The sequence below is a fragment of the Pelodiscus sinensis genome, chromosome 5, assembly GCF_049634645.1.
Source record: "Pelodiscus sinensis isolate JC-2024 chromosome 5, ASM4963464v1, whole genome shotgun sequence".
NCBI lineage: Eukaryota > Metazoa > Chordata > Testudines > Trionychidae > Pelodiscus > Pelodiscus sinensis.
The window spans coordinates 23,406,594-23,427,743 of record NC_134715.1 but is presented as its reverse complement, the minus strand read 5'-3'; the positions used below and the strand labels follow the sequence as shown (position 1 = coordinate 23,427,743).

The following is a 21,150-nucleotide window of genomic DNA, read 5'->3' as shown; positions in this document are numbered from 1 at the left end:
CTGATTACATTTCTGCACAAATGTAGGTTGTTTCCTCTATTTTACTCCAATGCTTAGCCAATATTTGAGACCTTGTCCCTGATAGGAGGAAAATCTGCTAACACGGATCAGCTATTTTTTTGGTGCAATCTTGTCTATTTACAAGAATGTAAACAAAACCCTATTATCCTGAACACAGTACAAACAAAGAACAGAATACCGTCTCCTTCTTCACAGAGGTAGGTCTACATATCTACTGAATATTGTATCTATAAGAAGCTCTGTCTCCCCAGTTTATCTCCAGATTATACCTACCATTTCTGCTCTCATTTTCTCTTGACTTTCTGGTTACTTTCTGCCTCTTTCACACGGTCAGTCCTCTCCACTGCCTCCTCATTGCAATCAGTCCTCAGGGAAACCCTTAAAGCCACATATATTAACTTGTGATTAGTGTAGCCATACAGTTCATTGCTTTGGGTGATGGCTTCCTATAATGTCAACGATCATTACACACAGGAACATTTAATTGCTCCTTCTATTTATGTAGCCTGAATGAAAGGTGGTTAGTGCACGCATCAACTTTAACCAAGTATGTGATCGTTCTATAGATCAAAGACACACTTAATGGCAGCCATTACTGCCTTCAACTCTGGACTGGATAAAGAAAGGGGTCTTAGGGCTTGCAGCCAAGGGCCCTGCAGTAAGGGGGTGGACTGCAAAAAGATCTCCAGGCTGCCAAAAGTGCTTATCTTTTTGTGGGCCCCCCTTAGCCTGGGACAAGTTTGATACTCCCTACTGCTTTGGAAATCCAACACCATTAGGGTCTGTCTAGACTGCGCCATTATTTCAAGATAACTAGCCATTCTGTTATTTCGAAATAATTTCAAAATAATGGATTTTGCTTATTCCGAAATCTGTAAACCTCATTCTACGAGGAATAACGCCTATTCCAAAATAACTATTTCAAAATAAGGCACGTGTAGATGCTCCACTGCTGCTATTTTGAAATAGCCCCTCACCGGGGCCATTCTAAGTTATACTTTCCCAGTGCCTCTTGGGATGCTGAGTCGAAATAGCACGTCTACATTAGAGAAGCCTGCCTCAGACTAATTTTGAGGCTTCCCTGTAGTGTAGACATGCTATTTCGAAATAAGCTTACCCTTCAGTAACTAAGTCCTAAGAATGAAGCCATTGGTGTTATGTTTATAAGAAACACACAAAGGGTCTTTTTCAGGGGGAAAGGGAATATGCCATGTTTATTGCAAATACAACATAGAAATTAGCATATGCGTCTATTCACACACAAAGTTATGCAGCTGGTGTCATACGGTGTGTCTACACAACAGAGCTTAATTCAAAATAAGCTACGCAAATTGAGCTACGTCAATTGTGACGCTTATTTCAAAATAGCTTATTTCAAGTTTTGGTGAAGCACAGCACTTATTTCAAAATAGAGCACTCTTTTCAATTTCCCTTACCTCTCATAAAATGAGGGTTACAGGAGTCGGAGTAAGAAGTCTTGAAGCTTGACAATATTTTGACATTATATCGAAATAACTGCCAGCTGGATAGACATGGACTATGTTACTTTGAAATAACGTTAGTTATTTTGAAATAACGTTGCTGTGTAGACATAGCCAGAGTTACCAGTCTTATTGGTGTTCCTGAAAGCCTACTGGCCAATTGGACTGGATATGAGGAAGGAGTCGGGGTCTGTCAGCTGCAGTCCAATGCTCCGAAGTTGTCTTCACAGGACTAAACCAAAGCTTCCTGGCAACACACCCTACTGTTATGGTTGTAAGACCCAACTTTAGTCTATAGGTTTTTGCAGTGACAGATTGAAATCATCTAATTGTTTTACCTCAAAGCTGGTTCCACTGTTATGCTTCATCAGTACTTTAATGAATATCCGGGGAGTGACTGCAGCTGGTTTATCTCATTCACAGGTGTATGCCCTTGTTTTAGAGTAATCTATTCTACCCCCTTTTGGCATCCTGAATTTGACCGATGCCTGAGTTCACACCTTCTTGTTAACCATTCTGACCATCTGGTGCTGGAGTCTTCTGTTGTATTCCCATGTTCCTCATTCACACTAAGAACAGCTCATTTCAGAGAAAGCAATTTATCTTACAAAGGAACAGGCAGGATTTCTTACAGACTTACAAAGTTAAAAAGACAATTTAGAACAATTTCTTACTAACTTCAAATACCTAAAACAAAATATGCTTTAATATCTAGCAGCTGCTAAAAACAAAGCTTATGAAAAAAATCTATATAACTACATAAAACAAAACAAGAGAGAAATGTGTCAGGCCTAAAGGGGAAATTGAAGCATTCATCAAGGGAAGGAGAGTAGAGAGGAAGACTCTCTTTGCTCACTGAAGGTAAGGGTGCAAAAAGGCTTTTTCCTTGTAGAATGAGGATTACCGCTGTCAGAAAAAGTCCTCTGTTCTTTTGATTTACTTGCAAAAGAGCACGATTTCAGTGTGGACGTTCCTCAAGTTTTGTCAGGAAAATGGCCATTTTTCCAACAAAACTCTGTAGTGTAGACATACCCTAAGTGAGAGAATTTTTAGGAGTACATTTCTGTAAGAACATGGATGTGGTAAGGTACCCTTATGTCATATAATGTACAGTGCTTGGACTTGTTTTGTAGGAGGTTTTTTTACAAACTGTCTCTTCCTTTTTGTTTCTCCAAATACACTGTAGTTGAGTCCTTCACCATTAGGATATGATGAAAAAGGAATTAACAATATTATAACCTTTCGTATTACATTAGTACCTTTTTAAATAATGCAGTTGGTTTCTACAGGCATATTCAGAAAGAGACTTGTTGGCTAGCTTAGGCCTTGTCTGAACAGAATTACATCTTGTGGTAAAAATTCTTTTAATCTAAACTAACACAAACTTGTGTGTGAATATTCCTTTTACATTTACATATGCCTTCTATCAGTAAAGAAAATGATAGTTAAGATTTAATGGAGGTGAATGGTAACACACAATTAACTAAAGCTGTTCAAAATAACACCCTTTGTTAAATTGGAGCATATGAAAATAAAAAGTTTGTGGCTGAAGTTGCTATGTAAACCACCAAAGGGGTGGGGGGAAGGGAAGATTGCTGTCTGTGGCAAAGCTATTTTTGTTCCTTCAGCTCCGTTCTTACATAGCCCTCTACTGTACTTCCTAGCCGAGCTTTGAAGGGAGAAAGAAAGCAGGATGAAAAGTTTCCCTTTATTAAACCAGCTGCCCTATTCCAAAAATGTCCTATGGAGCACAGTTTCCAGTCCTTCTGTAGGAAAAAGGGAGGAACTAATTCTTTGGGGCACTTCATATTTGTACTTCCATATCACTTGTTATGGATTAGTACGTTTTAGATTTCTTTAGCCAACATTGCACAAAACACATTTGTATCAGTAGTTTCAGCTCTAGATTTCTATAGCACTGCAACAGTTAGTAATACTTGGAGTTCTAGTAAGCAATTATGTGAAAGTGAATTTCCAAAATGGTGTTTAGAAAAACATGTTGCTATTTCTAATTGTCATTGGTTCCTACTATTGTATTAATTCTGATATAGTACGGCTTGGATAAATCTAGCACTACCAAAAAAAGTTTGTAGAATACAGTCATATGAACAGTCTGGACTACCATTCTGAAACAGCATGAAGTGTGTCCTCCCAATATTTATATTGTTAAGAAGTAATGGCTGGTGTCCAAAATAACACGGCTTCACTTAGCAAGGTACCTTTTGCCTCACCTTCAGCTGTCCCCAGCAGCCTGAATATAACTCAAAGGCACTGGGGAGAGAGACTGGGAGAGACCCAGGGTCTGTGGGAAAAATTGTGATGGAGGACAAGGAAGGATAGTGGGCAACTGAGAAGTAAAGAGTACCTCTCCTATTTCCTCCCCTTGTGGAATTGGGATATTTCTAGCCTGAATCATAGACTGAGCACAAACAATACTCCCATTTGTGTTCTTTCGTAGTTCCCTGACTGCCTGTCTCCTCCTTCTAACCATCATCAATCAACCCAATCTGATTTCACAAACTGATCCCATTCCCACTGCTAGCAAAAACCCAATTTGTTCCCCTCCCAGTTTAGTCTGACCCCCAAGCTTCTTCCAACCATTTCTCCATTTGCTCAGAAGCATACCTATGCTTAGAGCACTGTGCAGACACAAAATTAATATCTGCATCTACAAAAATTATCTAAAGATATTTGCAGTTGTAAAGCGGATATCTATGGATTTGCAGGGCTCTACCTATGCTTCCAGTTTGGAAACAATTCCTTGTACCTAATCTCTCCAAAGTTCAGAATCTCCTGCATTCCAAATCCAAAGTCTAAGACATACACCCATCCCACATACACACAAAACACTAGGGCTACGTCTACACTGGCCCCTTCTTCGGAAGAGGCATGCTAATTTCTAACTTTGGAATAGGGAAATCCGCGGGGGATTTAAATATCCCCCGCGGGATTTAAATAAACATGGCTGCCGCTTTTTTTGCGGCTTGGGGAAAAGCCAGAAAAGAGCGTCCAGACTGGCGCGATCCTCCGGAATAAAGCCCTTTTCCGGAGGATCTCTTATTCCTACTTGAAAGATTTCCCTATTCCAAAGTTCTAAATTAGCATGCCTCTTCCGAAGAAGGGGCCAGTGTAGACGTAACCTAGCTGTATCTGAACAACTTGTCCTGCTTGTTGCTGCACTTGGAAAAATGGGAAAGGTCTCTGATTGCAGAAAGCTGTGGATTTTAATTTTGAGGTTGAAGAAAGTCAGTACTACGAAAGTCTGGGTATGCCTTTCTCAGTACCTCCTGGATACATTTCCCTATAAGTTTCTGTCTTTTCTGGTATGATGAGGCATTGATCTTGATTGGGGCTCTAGGCACTAATGTAATACAATATTACTTGAATACATATATTCCCTTTTGTATAAGGAAGGTCTTGTGTTTGTCAAAGCAGAGGAGTCTGAGTCATATTTACATTCTATTCATAAACTCTCACACTGACTTTGTGATTTTAGGGAAATAACTGTTCAGGACTACCCCTGGAAGTGTGCACTCTTATTTGAGAACAAGAAGGCCTTGTTCAGATTTAGTTTAACCAGTTCCTGAATCTGTATAGACAAGCCTTTAGAACACAGTCTTTTGGAAATCAGGTCACAAATGTGTTTGTCACTTACCTGTTTTAAATGGTGGTAGGCAAGTATCTTGCAAGTGTTTTCTGTGGATAAATGTCTATCAGATTGATCTTTGGAAGAAACGCTATATAAATGCAAAGTAGTGTTAGAAAAAATTCTGTTGTATTTAAGAAATAGGATGTGGATCACATTAAAACTAACAATATAAAAAGGCAAGATTAAGGTTCAGGTTGTCCAGAAGTGCACGTTAGGTTTTAAATACCTAATTGTACAACAGCAATATTGCATGAAAGTCTGCACTTGATTTTTTTTTCCTTCCAAAAAAATCCAACACTGCAAATATTTTGTTGCTATTAGGATTTGAAAAACGCTGGACATATACTCGTAGCAGATTTTTTTTTTCTGTCTACAGTGAAATTACAGTTATGGGATTCCTGCTATAACAGCCTGTCTATACACAATGGCTGGGGAGGGAACTAGTGACTAAATAGTTAAATAGTTTAGTTATTTAAACTATTCTTGCAGTGGATTATTCTTGCAGTGTCAGTGTGACCTTATCTATCCATATTTTGGAACAGCATCAGCTCATTACACTAGCTTTACAAAGAAACTTTGGCATAGTGATATTCAACTTCGCAACACCTACCAGTGATTAGAAAAAGCACCATTATTCACAAAGCCTGCATTAGGTGCCTGGGATCCCTGTAGGTTGGCTGGGGGAGAACTGAGTACCTCACTATGGGATTCACACAAATGAACATGGTAGGTAGTTCTGCTTCTACAATAGCTGTGGGAGATGCCAAGCTGAGAGGGAGGGTGTGTAAAGCCCCATGCCTCTCTTGAGCCAGTCTGCAGGGAGGTGTCTCTTCCTGATTGGGATTCTTTGCGCAAAGCTTCTTTAAGTGTTCTAACAAGAAGCCTGTGAGGGGCATGACCTCTCAAAACTTTTAGTCCAGAAGTGGATTTCCCACCCAGGATGTGGGACACCCTCAGTTGCACACACTCTCTCTGATTTGAACTAAGCTAACTGTTAGGCAATGGGGTATTATGATGTGGGGCTCCCTCAGTCTCTCCCATAAAAGCTGTCCAAAGTGGATAAACAACTTTTTTAAAAGATCACTAGTTCAAGGAGATTGGATGTCTCCCCTTCCAGGCAAATGCTCCAGCAGCCAGACAGGCTACAGAGTCATCCATGAAATCTCTCTGCTCAATAGCCAGGGGACTCCCCCATTATGTAGGAAATGAAGTTCAAATTGCTGCTCCAAATCAGGCAGAGCAAGAATTTGAAAGCAGGTCTCTCTCATCCCAGGCAAGTGCTCTAACCACTGACTTATTAGCACTGATGGATGTGGCTGTTGACACAAGAAAAGGCTGACCTGCCTTAGGCACCTCACTGCAGAAGCGAGGTAGCGGCTGTGAATTCAGTCAAGGAATTTAACTACCTCTGAAGAATTTGGCCCTGCCCCTTGACATTTCCCACCAAAGTATCTGAGCCATTCCCACCAATGAGGAGTGTGTGTGGAGGTTTCAACCCCCTTTTGTAGGTATTTAACTTTCCCCATGCATTGGATGGCTCACCAGTGGCTGAGAATTCACTGTACGTCAGGGGAAACCAGTTTTATTTGTGAATCTAGCCCTAGATATCTAAAGAGGCAGACAGGGTCCTACAGTGATTCTCAAAAGTACCCGGGTGAGCAAGTCAAAATTACTTCAGTAGAAATTGAATACCCCAGGCATAGTTAAAAATCCTACATCTTCAGACATCCAAATAACTTTAAAAATGTGCCCCTTTGTCACCGGAGACACCTTATACAATGATCAAATAAATTCTATTTTAGATGAAGACTATTATAAAATGCTAATGGTACGTTCAAGATGGTAATGCTGCAATATCTAAAAATGCCACTTGCTTAGATTGCCAGACAATTGAAACTTTCATTGAGTAAGATATGTTGAAGGTCCACGCAGAGTAACTTGTTACAATATAAATACCAGGGACTTCTTATTTTTTGTTACTTATAAAGCCCGCCCATCATTAAATCTTTGAGGGTGTATGCACATAAAATATTCTGAAACTTTTGACCAAAGTTAAAATGACCCGTCTTCCCTCAGAACATTACTTGAGGAAATAACAGTATTATCCTCTCCAGCAAGTCTGAAAATGACCTTATCTTGCACTTATAAATAGACTTTTTCCCCTCAGAATACTGATTTGTCAAAATTTTAAGTGTTCTGTAGAGATGGTTTAATTTTGATGAAGGCTAGATGGCAAGCAGGCAGGGCTTCATGGAATCCTGCCAGACTTTCTATCTGGTGGATTGATGAGGAGTCTGGGAGTGGCTTCTTGACAGCCTGCCCTTTCAGTTTTCAGCATAGGATGACTTGTGGGGCTCATCTACACTGGCCCCTTTTCCGAAAGGGGCATGTTAATTTCACAGGTCGTAATAGGGAAATCCGCGGGGGATTTAAATATCCCCCGCGGCATTTAAATAAAAATGTCTGCCGCTTTTTTCCGGCTTTTAGAAAAGCTGGAAAAGAGCATCTACACTGGCCCCGATCCTCCGGAAAAAAAGCCCTTTTCCGGAGGATCTTATTCCTACTTTGAATAAGATCCTCCGGAAAAGGGCTTTTTTTCCGGAGGATCGGGGCCAGTGTAGACGCTCTTTTCCGGCTTTTCTAAAAGCCGGAAAAAAGCGGCGGACATTTTTATTTAAATGCTGCGGGGGATATTTAAATCCCCCGCGGATTTCCCTATTACGACCTGTGAAATTAACATGCGCCTTTCGGAAAAGGGGCCAGTGTAGACGTAGCCTTGCTGTGATAGGGACGCCCTTTTCATTGAAAACTTCTAAATTTAAGCTCTTGTTTTAATTCAGAACAAGATCAAACTTTGAGTTAATTCTGTTTGAGGATTTCAGTTTCTCAGCATAGCAACAATAAAACAGTAGGATGGGAAACGAATTCCTAAATCAAAAGTGCTTCACCAATCATCTCCTGCCACCACATTTACCAAGTTTATGACAGTTGACTTAGCAATTGCCATACTGCATCAATCAGTGATGTCTTTGGTCTCCTATCTTGACAGTGATTAATACCAGGTAATTCAAAGAAACCTGCAAGATACCTAATGGAGTTACATGGAAAAACTTCTAGTTCCTGACAAAATGTCTACATGGGGTTTTAGCTGAGTATAGAATGCCAATTAATTCTAACTCAAGGTTGAGGGCCTCTGTAGATATACACATAGGTTGCAATATGCTTTCAAAGATTTGTGCTTGAGAAGGGTGAGCAGAGAACTATTAATCATGTTAAGATAACTCCATTGGAAACATCTTCCTTCCTGATTGTCACTTGACTAGACCCAGAAGCGGCCCAAGGCTGGCTGCGGCAGCTGGCGCCCCAGGTGGAAGGCGCGATTGGCGCCCCCACCTGCACGGTCGTCAATGGCCGTGACGTAATGACGGGGCGCCCCTGACTAGACCCTTATTATGGTACACCCACCTCCCGCAGACACGCAATGGGTAACTGTTCTTGAGACTCATTGGAATAAATGGAAAGGTCCTAAAAAGTCTCCCCTTAGTCTAGGACAGTGGTCCCCAACGTGGTGCCTGTGGGCGCCATGGCACCCGCCAGGCCATTTCTGTGCACCCGCCGAGTGATCGGGGCCGGCCCTGAACCTCGGCGCGTGGCGCATGGATGGTGCTGGCTCCGGGCACGTGGCACAGGGGTGGCACCAGTCCCGGGCACGCAGCACATGGGCAGTCCCGCCCCCAGGCGCGCAGTGCATGGGGCTGTGCCGGCCCTGGGTGCGTGGCATAGGAGCGGCACCAGCCCCAGGCATGCAGCATATGGGCTGTTCCGGCCCCAGGAGTGCAGTGCATGGGCGGTCCCGCCCCTTGGCACCCGGCACAGGAGTGGCACCGGCCCCAGGAGCGTGGTGTATGGGCAGCCCCAACCCTGGCCGTGCAGCATAGGAACAGCGCCGGCCCCAGGAGTGTGGCGCATGGGTGGCGCCAGCACTGAGAACGCGGCGTATGGGTGGCCCTGCCCCCGGGTGCATGCACAGCCCCCCCCCCCCCCAGGTACCCGGCACGTGAGTGGCCCCACCCCCAGGTGCCCAGCACCCCCAAAAGGTTGGGGACCACTGGTCTAGAAGGCAGGAGCAGCTAAGCATTTGACAAAATAAAAGCTGTTGTGGGAAAACAAATGTAGCATGACCAACTCTTGCACTAAGTGGTATCTTCCTTAAAAACACTTGGAATGATGTGTGGCTGCAAGATAATCTCACCGGCTTTTAAGAAAACCTGCTTCTAGTTGCTCTACAGAGATCGAGACTTAAAACGTGCCCTCGGAGTACTCCAGCCCCAGGGAACATGTCACACTCCCTCTCACAAAGCGTCACGAGGCTCCTGATTTTTACAGCCATGTGGCAAGCCTGGGGGGGGGGAGGGGCAGGACTGACTCATGTTTTCTGAGCGCCCGTTTAGCAACCTTGATAGATGCACCAGGCACCCGCTGTGCTGAGCCAGGCAGCAGGGATGCCGGGCAGCTGCATAAGCAGTCACGAGACACAGGCCCCGGCTCCCACCTTTCCCCGCCCCGGAGCGCGACCCAATGAACCACGCACTCAGCACGCCCGTGAGCGAGGAGTGGTGACGTCACTTTAAATATGGACGGAGTCTTTTGAGGACCCGAGGAAGCGGGTTGCCCGCTCTTGTCAGTCACTCAACCCTACCAACTCCGCCCACTCGCTGGCCTATGATTGGTCCGGGCGCCTCAGCGAAGGCCCGTCCCCACTCAGTCGATTGGCTAGCAGCAGGAGCCGGGTTCCCGGATGCGGGCACGTTCGGTGGTTATAAAGCGCTCGCGCAAGGCGGGAGCGGGCGCAGTTTGAATCGCGGCGGGTGCTGGGCTCGGGCTGGTGTGGTTGGGCACGCGCTCTTTCGCTTACTACCCGTTTGTGGCGCTGCAACACCGCTCATAATGGTAAGAGAGCCGCAGGAACGGGGCTCAGCGGGGAGACTGGGGGGTGCGGCGGCTACGTCGCCTTGCTGCGGGAAGGGCCGAAGCTGAACTGAACGCGCCGCGGAGGGTGAAAGCGCGCGAAGGAAGGGGGTTAACGGTGGGTGGTGGCGGTTGCCTGAATGGGAGGTGCTCATGCTAAACCTGTTGGGGGAGGGGGAGAAGAGGAAAGAAGGGAGATGGCGCACGCGCAGTAGTGACGCCACCGATGACCGGAAGTGGGTGGGGCGCATGCGCTCGGGAAGCTGCTTGGGCCTGCTAGCGTGGAGGAATTAGACACGCTGGTTAGATACGGGAGGCGCATGCGCTTAAGGCGCCGCGCGCCGGTTACCTTCACTGCTTGCGTTCTGTATGGGGTAGCATGGGGCACGCTGCGCTTGTGGCAGGTGCTGCTCCCCATTAATCTCTGCTTTTTTGCCTTAGGCTGGTGGAAAAGCTGGAAAGGATTCCGGAAAGACCAAGACCAAGGCGGTATCCCGCTCACAGAGAGCTGGCCTGCAGGTGAGGACTGGGCGAGCTATCTGCTTATAGCACAATCGCTCTGGACTGGGAAGGGTTTGCTGGAGAGCCCTCCAAAGTTACGGCAGAATACTCTTATTGCAAGGTTTTTAAATCGTGAGCTTCTTACATGGAAGATCAGGTTGAGGAATTTGTCTAGTCCAACCCACTGTTCAAAACATACAGTGGACGACTGGATCACACCTATGCTAGTGTAATCTCAGGGTGGAGAGCCTGCTAAAAGCACTCAAACAGTTACTTGAATTGCAGGTGTATGCTTTATAGTCAATGAGCTTGAGCGCTCAATGTGTGTAGAGGGGGTAGTTGTGTGTTGCTGCCTGAGTGCTGTAGAGAAGCAAGAAGTGTAAGACTGCAACTTTACACTCTTATCCCAGTGATGTCTGTCTGCCAGTCCCAAGCCCTTCCATGTGATATGATTGGTGTATCTTCTATCTTACAAGCCATTTCAGGTCTGTTGATAAAGCCTGAGTCACTTTAATTCTATTCTGACCCTTTGCAGTTCCCTGTTGGCCGCATCCACCGACACTTGAAATCAAGGACCACCAGCCATGGACGTGTGGGAGCTACAGCTGCAGTATACAGTGCTGCTATTCTGGAGTACCTGACAGCTGAGGTAAAATTGAACCATGGGGAAATGTGGCAAGCAGCTGACATTGCTGGCGCTGCATAATGACCAAGGTTGCTTGTCTTCTGAAATACTTCTACTATTGGAATTTGTCGTAGAGTTGTGTTCAAGAATCCTTGGTTTAATCATTTTCCCCTACAAGCCCATTTAAGTTGGTAAAAACATAAACGGATGTCCCTGTGGTCTGTTCTCAACTAAAGTTAGGTTGAGATCACTACATTGCTTAATGTAGTGCCATTTTAACCAGAAAGGACACTCTCTCAATGACTTAACCACCTGCATTCTGCTACAAAGACCTTTTACATCTGCACTGTCATTCATGTTAAAATTCAACACTCTCCAAAAAGGAATGAACAAACACTTGAACTATCTTACCCATTATCAAGATAGCTTCCCCAATTATCACCTCTAATACCATTAACTCAAACATCCCATGCTCCCCACCTCTAATCATCAATTCAGACACTTATCTTCCTTCCTTCCCCCCCCGCATCTCCCTCGTGTTCTGAAATGTGATTTGTCTATTCATGTGTGTTCATTTCTTTTAATTGTATCCTTTGGTATATATGGTTGTGACTATTTTCTTCCACTATTTGATCTGAGGAAGTGGGTCTGGCCCACGAAAGCTCATCATCTAATAAACCATCTTGTTAGTCTTTAAAGTGCTACATTGTCCTGCATTTTACATTGCTTAAGGGTGTGAAGAATCTGCACCTCTGAACATTGTAGTTAAAGCAGCCTAATCACCAGTGTAGATAATGCTAGATCAATGGCAGATCTTCTGTTGGTTTAGTTTTGCTTCTCAGGGAGGCTTATTATCTATGCTGATGTAAAAACCCCTCCTGTTGGCATAGGTAATGCCTACACTTGAAATGCTGTAGTGAGAGCACTATAGCTATGATGCTGTTGCATTTTAAATGATCTTTTAAAACTGTTTGATCAGATCTGAAATGGTTTATAAGCTACCCCAATCATATTGCATGGAGGCATGTGTGACTTTTTTCCAAAATGTCACAACTCTTTTGCCTTACTCTTGCAAAATATCTTCCCCTTCAAACTATGGGGAGGAGACTGAGGAATTATCCTGCAATGCAATCTGTTAATACTGTGTCCAAACTTAACAGTGCAGTCTGCAAAACTGTTACACAAGACCCTGATGATCTCTATGTAGCCCTAGCCTATGGTATCTTTCCGGCTATTTTGAAGATGTCATTAACTACTGCAATCTCTATATGGTGGGTAGGGTCTGAATGTACTCTGTCTGCAGGTTCTTGAGCTGGCAGGAAATGCATCCAAAGACTTAAAAGTGAAGCGCATCACTCCCCGTCACTTGCAGCTTGCAATCAGAGGAGATGAAGAATTGGACTCTCTCATTAAGGCAACAATTGCTGGTGGTGGTATGTAATTCCAACTCATAGCTATTCAAACTAAACTTCAAGTCAAATAGACTTAATTGCATTTTACAAAATTAATACACAATTGCAGTACTATCTGGATTTTGGATGACATAGGGAAAATGCATTTCAAAATTGCCTTAATTCTTGGTGTTTTTTCCCTTAGGTGTAATACCACATATCCACAAATCTCTCATTGGAAAGAAAGGACAACAGAAAACTGTCTAAAGGATACCAGTATTCCTTGTTATCTCAGGACTTTAATTAAACAGTTGTCCAGTGTTGGTGATTCCAGTGGACTGTATCTGTGAAACACAACTTTGCCTTTTTGTAATTTTGAGAAGATAAAGCTCACTGAGCATTCTAACATACCAAATTTCTGCATTGAAGTCTTAACCATATTTAAGTGTTACCATGGCTTCAAAGAAGCTATTGTATCTGTAAGGGTTTTTGATTAAAGATGACTGTTTTAGATCTGTTTGATTTTAATGTGAAGTAGAAGTTAAAGGAAATGTTTGGTTTTGTACAGACTACTTCCACACTAGTGGATGAATTCAATAAATGTTGTATCAATAATATTCTCTGTGCATTAGCTTTGCTTTGCTTTCTCAGCTGTTTGCCCAAAAAGCAACTTAAGACCTATCGGACACCCAGTTCTTGACCAAGGAAATGTTACCCTACTATGACATTGTAAAGTACTTTACTTTGATTCAAGCAAGTTCTGTTGGCAGAATGTCATTGCTTCAATTCTGATGGTACTTACTGACTCCTTATCTGTAATAAGCAACATAGATCCTAAGCTTAGCTGTTTAAGAGACATGAGCTTTAAAGGGGATGGCAGCATATTAATCTGTATTGAAGGGAGCTCCTGCTTACTAGCTTGTATAAATAGCGCCAAAGCTTATCAAATACAGCAAAAACAGTTTGCTCTAGACTACGACAGATGAATAAAGATTTCTGACTCTTGTTCTCACTTTTTGTATACTGCATGTTTTTGTTGAAGTTAAACATGTTTATCTAGTGCCTTTCAATATTGCAGTTTAAAACTATCTACAGTGGTGCATCAGTAGTAAGGCTATAATACTGTGATGTTAATGGGGCCTTGATTGTTTAACTAGATGCTACCTGGAATAGTGCTAAGCTAGAGCCATGATACCTGGCTACAACTATAGACTTTACAAACATAGTTGTAGAGGTACCTTAACATACTACATGAAGTGTGTGTGGGTTTTTTTAAAGTTAAATAATGGCTGTACTACTTTACATCTTCAACCGTGTCTTAAGAGAATACAGCCCTTTCTAGCTAGTGGGGAATCTTAACAATCTTGAGCTACATTTGTGCTTTGGGTGCTAGGCTGAACTTACACTTTCACAGAAGATTAAAAGCTAGCATGCAGGCTCCAGCTATAGAAACAGAAGCCTGGACTTGTTTCAGTTCTCCACTGCTGCTACTAGCTTCAATCCTCAGGTAAAGGATACAACTACAGTACTAGAAGTTGCTGTTAGAAGCACAGAACTACTAAAACATCCCTCTTTAAAGCTACTCAGATTTGTTTTCTGTTTAGAATCCCCTTCTAGAAACTAATTTGCTATGAAGGCTTTTGGACAAGTAAGTCTTGGTTACCTTTAACTGCTAGCACTGCTGGCTATCAAAGCTGTGTCAAATTAGAAGACTGACTGGTAGCTGACCTCTTGTCAATCTTACATACTCATAGGTTTTAGGGGTAAGCTTCTAGCAATAGCAGCTGTAATTTATGCAAAGGTTGTGTGGTCACTAGCTCTGAAGTGTCATCTGCACTTGCTCATACAGGTGAAAAGGATCAAGTACTGAATAGAGTAACTTTATAGGGTTTTGCCTATAGCATTACAGCAGGTTTGGAGACTGTGGCTATGTCTACACAGCAGTGTTATTTTGGAAAAGTTATTTCAAAATAGCACAGTCCGTGACTACATGCAGATACTTTGACAATGTTGAGCTAGAGGACTTCCTTACTACTCATATGAGTGTTACAGGAGTTGAAGTGATCTCTGACTTCCTGCTGTGTAGGCAGTGCTGTAATCCAAAATAAGCTCCACAATTGATATAGCTCAACTTGCATAGCTCATTTCCATTTTAGTCTTGGTGGGCTGACATACATCTGTAGAGATTCACAGGGTAGCTTTGGATGTTAAAGATGCATTGAGAGCAAGTTTTACAGCAGTTCTAGTGCTGCTGCATAATACAGTACTTGTTTAACACATTTCTGCTTAATGTTTTCACAATAGCACAATTTTTGGGAACATTTTTTGAATACAACCATCCCTTAAATAACCAACCTGTTGCCAGTGGCTGCGTGGGACTGCCCCTGCCTCCCTGCAAAGCAGTGGAGGGTTCGCAGCTGGCTGTGCTGTTCCCTGGTGACCCTTCCCCCCCTCACTGGACACAGTGTGGGTCCCAGCAGACCTGTCACAGGCATACTGTACTTCTAACCCATTTCCCCTGCCCTTCCTCAGAGCTAGACATCTCCCCTCCCTGCTGTAACCCAGTGTCCTTTCTCCCCCAACCTTGTGTCCCAGTCCTAGCTGCTAACAAGTTCACATGCAGCTCTCAGCAGCCCTGCCGGGAGAGCAGCTGACTGGAGCACTTCCAGGCTCTAGCTGATGCCCTATTGGGAGTTTTACTGTACAGCTGGTCCCCAAGTTGCGAACGGTCGACCTACAACTATTTGCAGTTACAACCAAAGCTGTCATAAATGGGGGACCCTGAGTTACGAACGCAATCCACGCTTACAAACAGCACGGTTGCGTGTAACTCAATGGGGTCCGACTTACGAACGAACCGAGTTATGACCAATTGCTTGGTCCGTAACTGGTTCGTAAATCGGAGAGAGGCTGTATTATATAGCACATCATCTAATGTGGACATTGATGACTCGGCACCAACAAAAAATTGACTACAACACCACTGCTTGAAAGACAACCTCCACCTTTTCCATATCTACTGTGTTAAATGAGGAATTACCATACTACATTTTCTCTACTAGAACACAAGTAGCATTTACCACAGGATCAATTTCTTGGGATTCACCGGGTCAGTGGAGCCTATAGGTCAAAGACCTGATTCTACTTTGTGAGGATAATCTTGTCACTGTAACCTCATGGCAACTCCTAAATACTATAGCAGGTTCTTAGGACTACACAGAGTAGCTTGACCTAATTCTTGAACAAAGTAGCTCATTTTTTCCTTTAACGTCTCTACTATGTGTCCGAAGTGTAGTGTATACTGCAGGGCTCAACTTTGGAAGTGATACTTGAAGCACGTGCTGAGGACTGAAACTTAAGTGTAGTTGAATATATATGCAAATATTTTTTCACACTGATGGGCATGAATACAAAGGTTAAGGCAAGACCACAACACACAGACCCCATTTAATTTACTTTTGATATTAATAAATGCAATATTTACCTGATTTCCACCCATATGACAGCACTTTTAATGAGCAATGACAGTCCAGGAATTTAACTACTAAAATGCATTAAACAGAAGCTCATTATAGTGACTCGCTGTTGTGGAACATGTTCCCAGTGGAGGCCATGTTTGAAGGATCCTGGCTGCATTTTGAGCCCCACATAAACCCAAAATGCCCCATAGGTTGGGTAGCCGTGGTCTATTGAATGACTTCCACTGCATAAGGAGAGTCAACAGTTTCAGGTTAAAAGACAGTGAAATTGTATTATAGAATGACACATGTATATGCCCCATCTAAAGAACAGGGAAAACCTAGTGCTCTCCAGCTAGGAACTGGGATGCTACTTGGTTTCTGTTAGGAATGCATGCCATGGATTCTGAAAGGTTTCTAGAATTTTACCTCTATGTCTGATAAGGGATAATAATCTAAACCAGTGGTCTCTAACCTTTTTAACCACAGGATCACTTTTTCAATATAACTGCAATATAAGATCTACCTCAAACCCAAATACACTTGCTCCAAGGCCTCACCCTGCTCACTCACTTTCACCAGACTGGGGGTAGGGGTAGGAATGCAGGCTGCGGTGTGTGGGAGGAGCTCTGGACTAAGCCAGGGTGGGGAATTGGGGTCCAGGAGGAGTTTCGGGGGCAAGCTCTGGGAAGGAGTTTAGGTGCAGGGGGATTCATGTCTGGGGCAGGAGGTTGGGTGTAGGAGGCGATTCAGGGCTGGGATGGGGGGGTTCAGGAAGCAGGCTCTGGCTAGGTACCATTTAACTGAGATAGTTTCTACATGGTGAAGCAATGGGGTTAAGACAGGCTTACTCTTGCCCTGGCCCTGCTCCACTCCTGAAAACAGCTGACATGTACAACAATGGCTCCACATGCTGCCTCTCATCTACAGGCACTGAGCCCACAACTTCATAGAATCATAGGGCTGGAAGAGACCTCAGGAGGTCGAGTCCAGCTCCCTGCCCAAAGCAGGACCAATCCCAACTAACTCATCCCGGCCAGGGCTTTGTCAAGCTGAGACTTAAAAACCTTTAGGGATGGAGATTCCACCACCTCCCTAGGTAACCCATTCCAGTACTTCACCAATAGTGAAATAGTTTTTCCTAATATCCAACCTAGACCTCCCCCACTGTAACTTGAGACCATTGCTCCTTGTTGTGCCATCTGTCAGTACTGAGAACAGCCTCTCTCCATCCTCTTTGGAACCTCCCTTCAGGAAGTTGAAGGCTGCTATCAAATCCCCCCTCACTCTTCTCTTCTGCAGACTAAATAAGCCCAAATCCCTCTGTCATGACTCCTTCCCCACTCTGGCATGATAAATGCAGAAGTGGGGGCCAGCAAGTGTACCCCAAAGCCTTATCTACCAGGCTTTGGTATAAAACTTCCCCCAAAATCTTAAAAACCTAGATCTTGGGAATAACTTCCGCTGCCACCACCCAAATGTTGATAAAGAAATCAGGGGGAAGATCATTTGGGAAATCTCACCCCTAAGATAAAAATCAAGGCACACAATTAACCACTGCCAGGTTAATAAAAAGAAGAGAAAGAACTTTTATTATTACAACAATATTCCTGTTGCAAACATAATGACTAGATAGGGAGGTAACAAAATATGCTCATGGAGAAACTCCATGGGCCTAGAACTCAGTTACAAAGAAAAGCCAAAACATCTTTTAAGCAGTGCCAGATCTCAGATCCCATACCCAATCCTTAAAACAATAAAACCTAACGAAACTACCCAAACTTTACCCTACTTACAGAAAATGAAGAATGGTGTCTTGGAGAGAGAGAGACATGCTTATCCCTCTCTGTAGCTGCAGAGAACTCTCCCCAGAGACAAAAGGGAGAAAAGAAAACCCAAACTCCTTTGTCCCAGTTTGAAAATCCCACCTACATTCCTACTGGTCACTCCACCTGGCTAGGTGTAGTTAATCCCTTAATCCCCAGGCTGCTGGCTAACCCTCATAATCATGACACCCTCAGCCTCTCCTCATAGGTAATGTGCGCCAGCCCCCTAATCATTTTGGTTGCCTCCACTGGACCCTCTCCAATGTGTCCACATCCTGTCTGTAGTGGGAGACCCAGAACTGGATGCAATACTCCAGATGTGGCCTCACCATTGCCAAATAAAGGGGAATAATCACTTCTCTAGATCTGCTGGCAATGGTCCTCCTAATGCACCCTAATATCCCATTTGCCTTCTTGGCTACAAGGGCACACTGTTGATTCATATCTAGCTTCTCATCCACTATAATCCCCAGGTCCTTTTCTGCTGAACTGCTACTTAGTCATTTGGTCTCCAGCCTGTAACAATGCTTGGGATTCTTCTGTCCCAAGTGCAGGACTCTGCACTTGTCCTTGTTGAACCTCGTCAGATTTCTTTTGGCCCAATCCTCTAATCTAAGTCACTCTGGACCCTATCCGTGCCCTCCAACATATCTACCTCTCCCCCTAGCTTAGTGTCATCCACAAACTTGCTGAGGGTGCAATCCATCCCCTCATCGAGGTCATTAATAAAGATGTTGAACAAAACTAGCCCTAGAACCGATCCTTGAGGCACTCCACTTGAAAATATGCTTCTAGGCTGGGTTTACATTGGCAAGATTTTGTGCAAAAGCACGTGCTTTTGCGCAAAATCTTGCCGCCTGTCTACACTGGCCGTGAGTATTTGCTCAAGAACACTAATGTTGTAATGTACATGTGCCAGTGTAGACGCTCTCTTGCGCAAATACTTTTAACGGAAAAACTCTTCCATTAAAAGTATTTGTGCAAAATCTTGCCAGTGTAGACGTAGCCTTAGTGCCTACAGTTCTCCATTACTGATCAATGGGAGCTGCAGGAGTGGTGTCTGCAGATGTGCTCTGCCTCTCAGGGGTTACCGGGGCAAGCACTAAAAGAATTAACAACCCCCCACTTACTTGTCAGGTCGGGAAATGAGAGTGAAGGACAGTGTGTGTTTGTGAGACAAAAAGATGGACATCGTACCCAAAGGACTGAAAGTGAACAACCCATTAAGATCAACATTCTTACTGACTACAGTGAGAGACTCTGCTACACACTATCCAAGAACAAAAAGACACTCTGGCTGCGTCTAGACTGGCCAGTTTTTTGGGAAAATCAGCCGCTTTTCCAGAAAAACTTGCCAGCTGTCCACACTGGCCGCTTGAATTTCCACAAAAGCACTGACTTCCTACTCTAAGAAATCAGTGCTTCTTGCGGAAATACTATGCTGCTCCCGTTCAGGCAAAAGTCCTATTGTGCAAAACTTTTGCGCAAAGGGGCCAGTGTAGACAGCTCAGATTTGTTTTCCGCAAAAAAGCCCCGATCACGAAAATGGCAATCGGGGCTTTTTTGTGGAAAAGCGTGTCTAGATTGGCAGTGACGCTTTTCCGCAAAAAGTGCTTTGCGGAAAAGCGTCCATGCCAATCTAGACGCTCTTTTCTGAAAATGCTTTTAACGGAAAACTTTTCCGTTAAAAGCATTTCCGGAAAATCATGCCAGTCTGGACACAGCCACAGTGTGTGAGAGTGACAGAGATTTGCATTGCCAGGCTCCCTCCATCCCCTTCACTGTGTGTGGAAATAGGGTACAGAAGTGGGGGAAGGAGGGACACCCTAACATCAGCACCCTGCCTCTTCTCCCTCCCAGATCCTACACAGCAAGCAGGAGGTTTCCAGGGGGGCAGCTGCATGGCAGAGGCCAGGAGCAGCATGACAGTGGGAGGAGGAGCAATTGAAGTGACAGCAGATGACAGCTTTCTGGCCAAACTAGTCAGGATCACCTGTCAGAGGTCCAAGATCTACTGGTAGATCCGGATCTACTGGTTGGTGACCACTGATTTAAATTATGGAACTCACTGAACTGGAATGCAGTCATCACTGAACCGGAATGCAGTTATCAATCGTGTAAACAATATAGTGACCGGTCTCTCTCTCTCCCCGCCGTGCTTCCTAACGCCTCCCGACTGCCGCTCTCCCTAGTCCCTGGCTCTCGCTGTGGTCTCGGGGGTTCTGTGCCCGGGAGGCGGTAAAAGCGGTTGCAGAGGCAGCTCCTGTCTCTGCCCCAGAGCACCGCGAGCTCACGTGGAAGTTGCTGGCTCTACTGGGCCGCTGTAAGAGCGGGCCACCCGCATTACAAACCCCTGCCTCCCGCCCGCGTCCCCGCGGGGTTCCCCTAAGAGCCCCGCAGCCTTGCCGGAGGGGGGCGCGGCAGGAGGCGCCCGGAGGACACGCGCCCTCCCCTAGGCGAGGAGCAGCCCCCAGCTCCGCAGTGCGCACGCTCACCGCCGCCGCGCAGTTTGGCCCGGAAGCAGCCGGCGGGCCGGCCGGTCGGAGCCGCGCGCCGGAGTTGCCGTAGCGGCGGGGAGGCGGCGTCGCGCCGGGATGGCTCGTGCGGAGTGAGCCCGGAGCCCGACTCCCCCTCCCCACCCCCGGCCTGCGCTCTGGCTTCAGGCCCCTTCTCTCTGCGCTGCGCCGGCCGGAGGCGGCGCAAGGAGAAGCCCATGGAGGGGAACCGGGACGAGGCGGAGAAATGCATCGAGATCGCCCGGGAGGCGCTGGAGGCCGCTAACCGCGACCGGGCGTTGCGCTTCCTCCACAAGGCCCAGAAGCTCTACCCGACCGAGACCGCCCGAGGTGAGGCGCGAGCCTGCCCGCGACACACACACACACACACACACACACACACACACACCCCGACGGGCCGAAGGCCTGCCTGAGCTGAGCCCCCCCTATTCTCGCCACCCTCCCTGCTGGCCTAGCCTTGGGCAATCCCCCGACTAGCTCGCCTAGGCCTAGGTAGGCTCTGAGGCGCCATCCCTCCTGCTTCCTGTCGTCTAGGTTTGCCAAACACAGCAGCCCCTGTAGGGCTACCTTTACCCAACCTGCCCTCTTTGTGGCTGTGCCCCGGGGACACTGGTGAGCCGAACGTGCCAGCGGGCCTTGGGCCCGAGAAATCTCTTCCACTCAGACTTCAGGTGATGTGTACGGAAAATGGCACATGTGCTGCTATGCATCTGT

General features: G+C 45.3%; 2 protein-coding genes and 1 long non-coding RNA gene across 3 annotated transcripts in view; 2 read left to right on the top strand and 1 right to left on the bottom strand.

The window, feature by feature from the left end:
• Positions 1-294: 294 nt before the first annotated feature.
• Positions 295-9,748, bottom strand: LOC142829548 (uncharacterized). The gene is made up of 3 exons (XR_012904046.1): positions 9,404-9,748; positions 5,158-5,239; positions 295-399 (listed from the first exon to the last, which is right to left on the bottom strand). It is a non-coding gene; the product is annotated as an uncharacterized LOC142829548 (long non-coding RNA).
• A 110-nt stretch (positions 9,749-9,858) lies between these two features.
• Positions 9,859-13,253, top strand: H2AZ1 (H2A.Z variant histone 1). Its single transcript, XM_025189981.2, has 5 exons — positions 9,859-10,101; positions 10,561-10,638; positions 11,156-11,269; positions 12,549-12,678; positions 12,842-13,253. Exons 1-5 carry the CDS (start codon positions 9,874-9,876, stop codon positions 12,901-12,903), a joined length of 612 nt encoding a protein of 203 aa, XP_025045766.2. The 5' UTR covers positions 9,859-9,873; the 3' UTR covers positions 12,904-13,253.
• Positions 13,254-20,182: 6,929 nt separating this feature from the next.
• The window catches only part of DNAJB14 (DnaJ heat shock protein family (Hsp40) member B14), a 39,871-nt gene continuing 38,903 nt past the window's right edge, over positions 20,183-21,150 (top strand). The window contains exon 1 of the mRNA XM_006133788.3: positions 20,183-20,766. Coding sequence (XP_006133850.3) covers positions 20,634-20,766 — 133 coding nt within the window. The 5' untranslated portion in view covers positions 20,183-20,633. The remainder of the gene's footprint in view (positions 20,767-21,150) is intronic.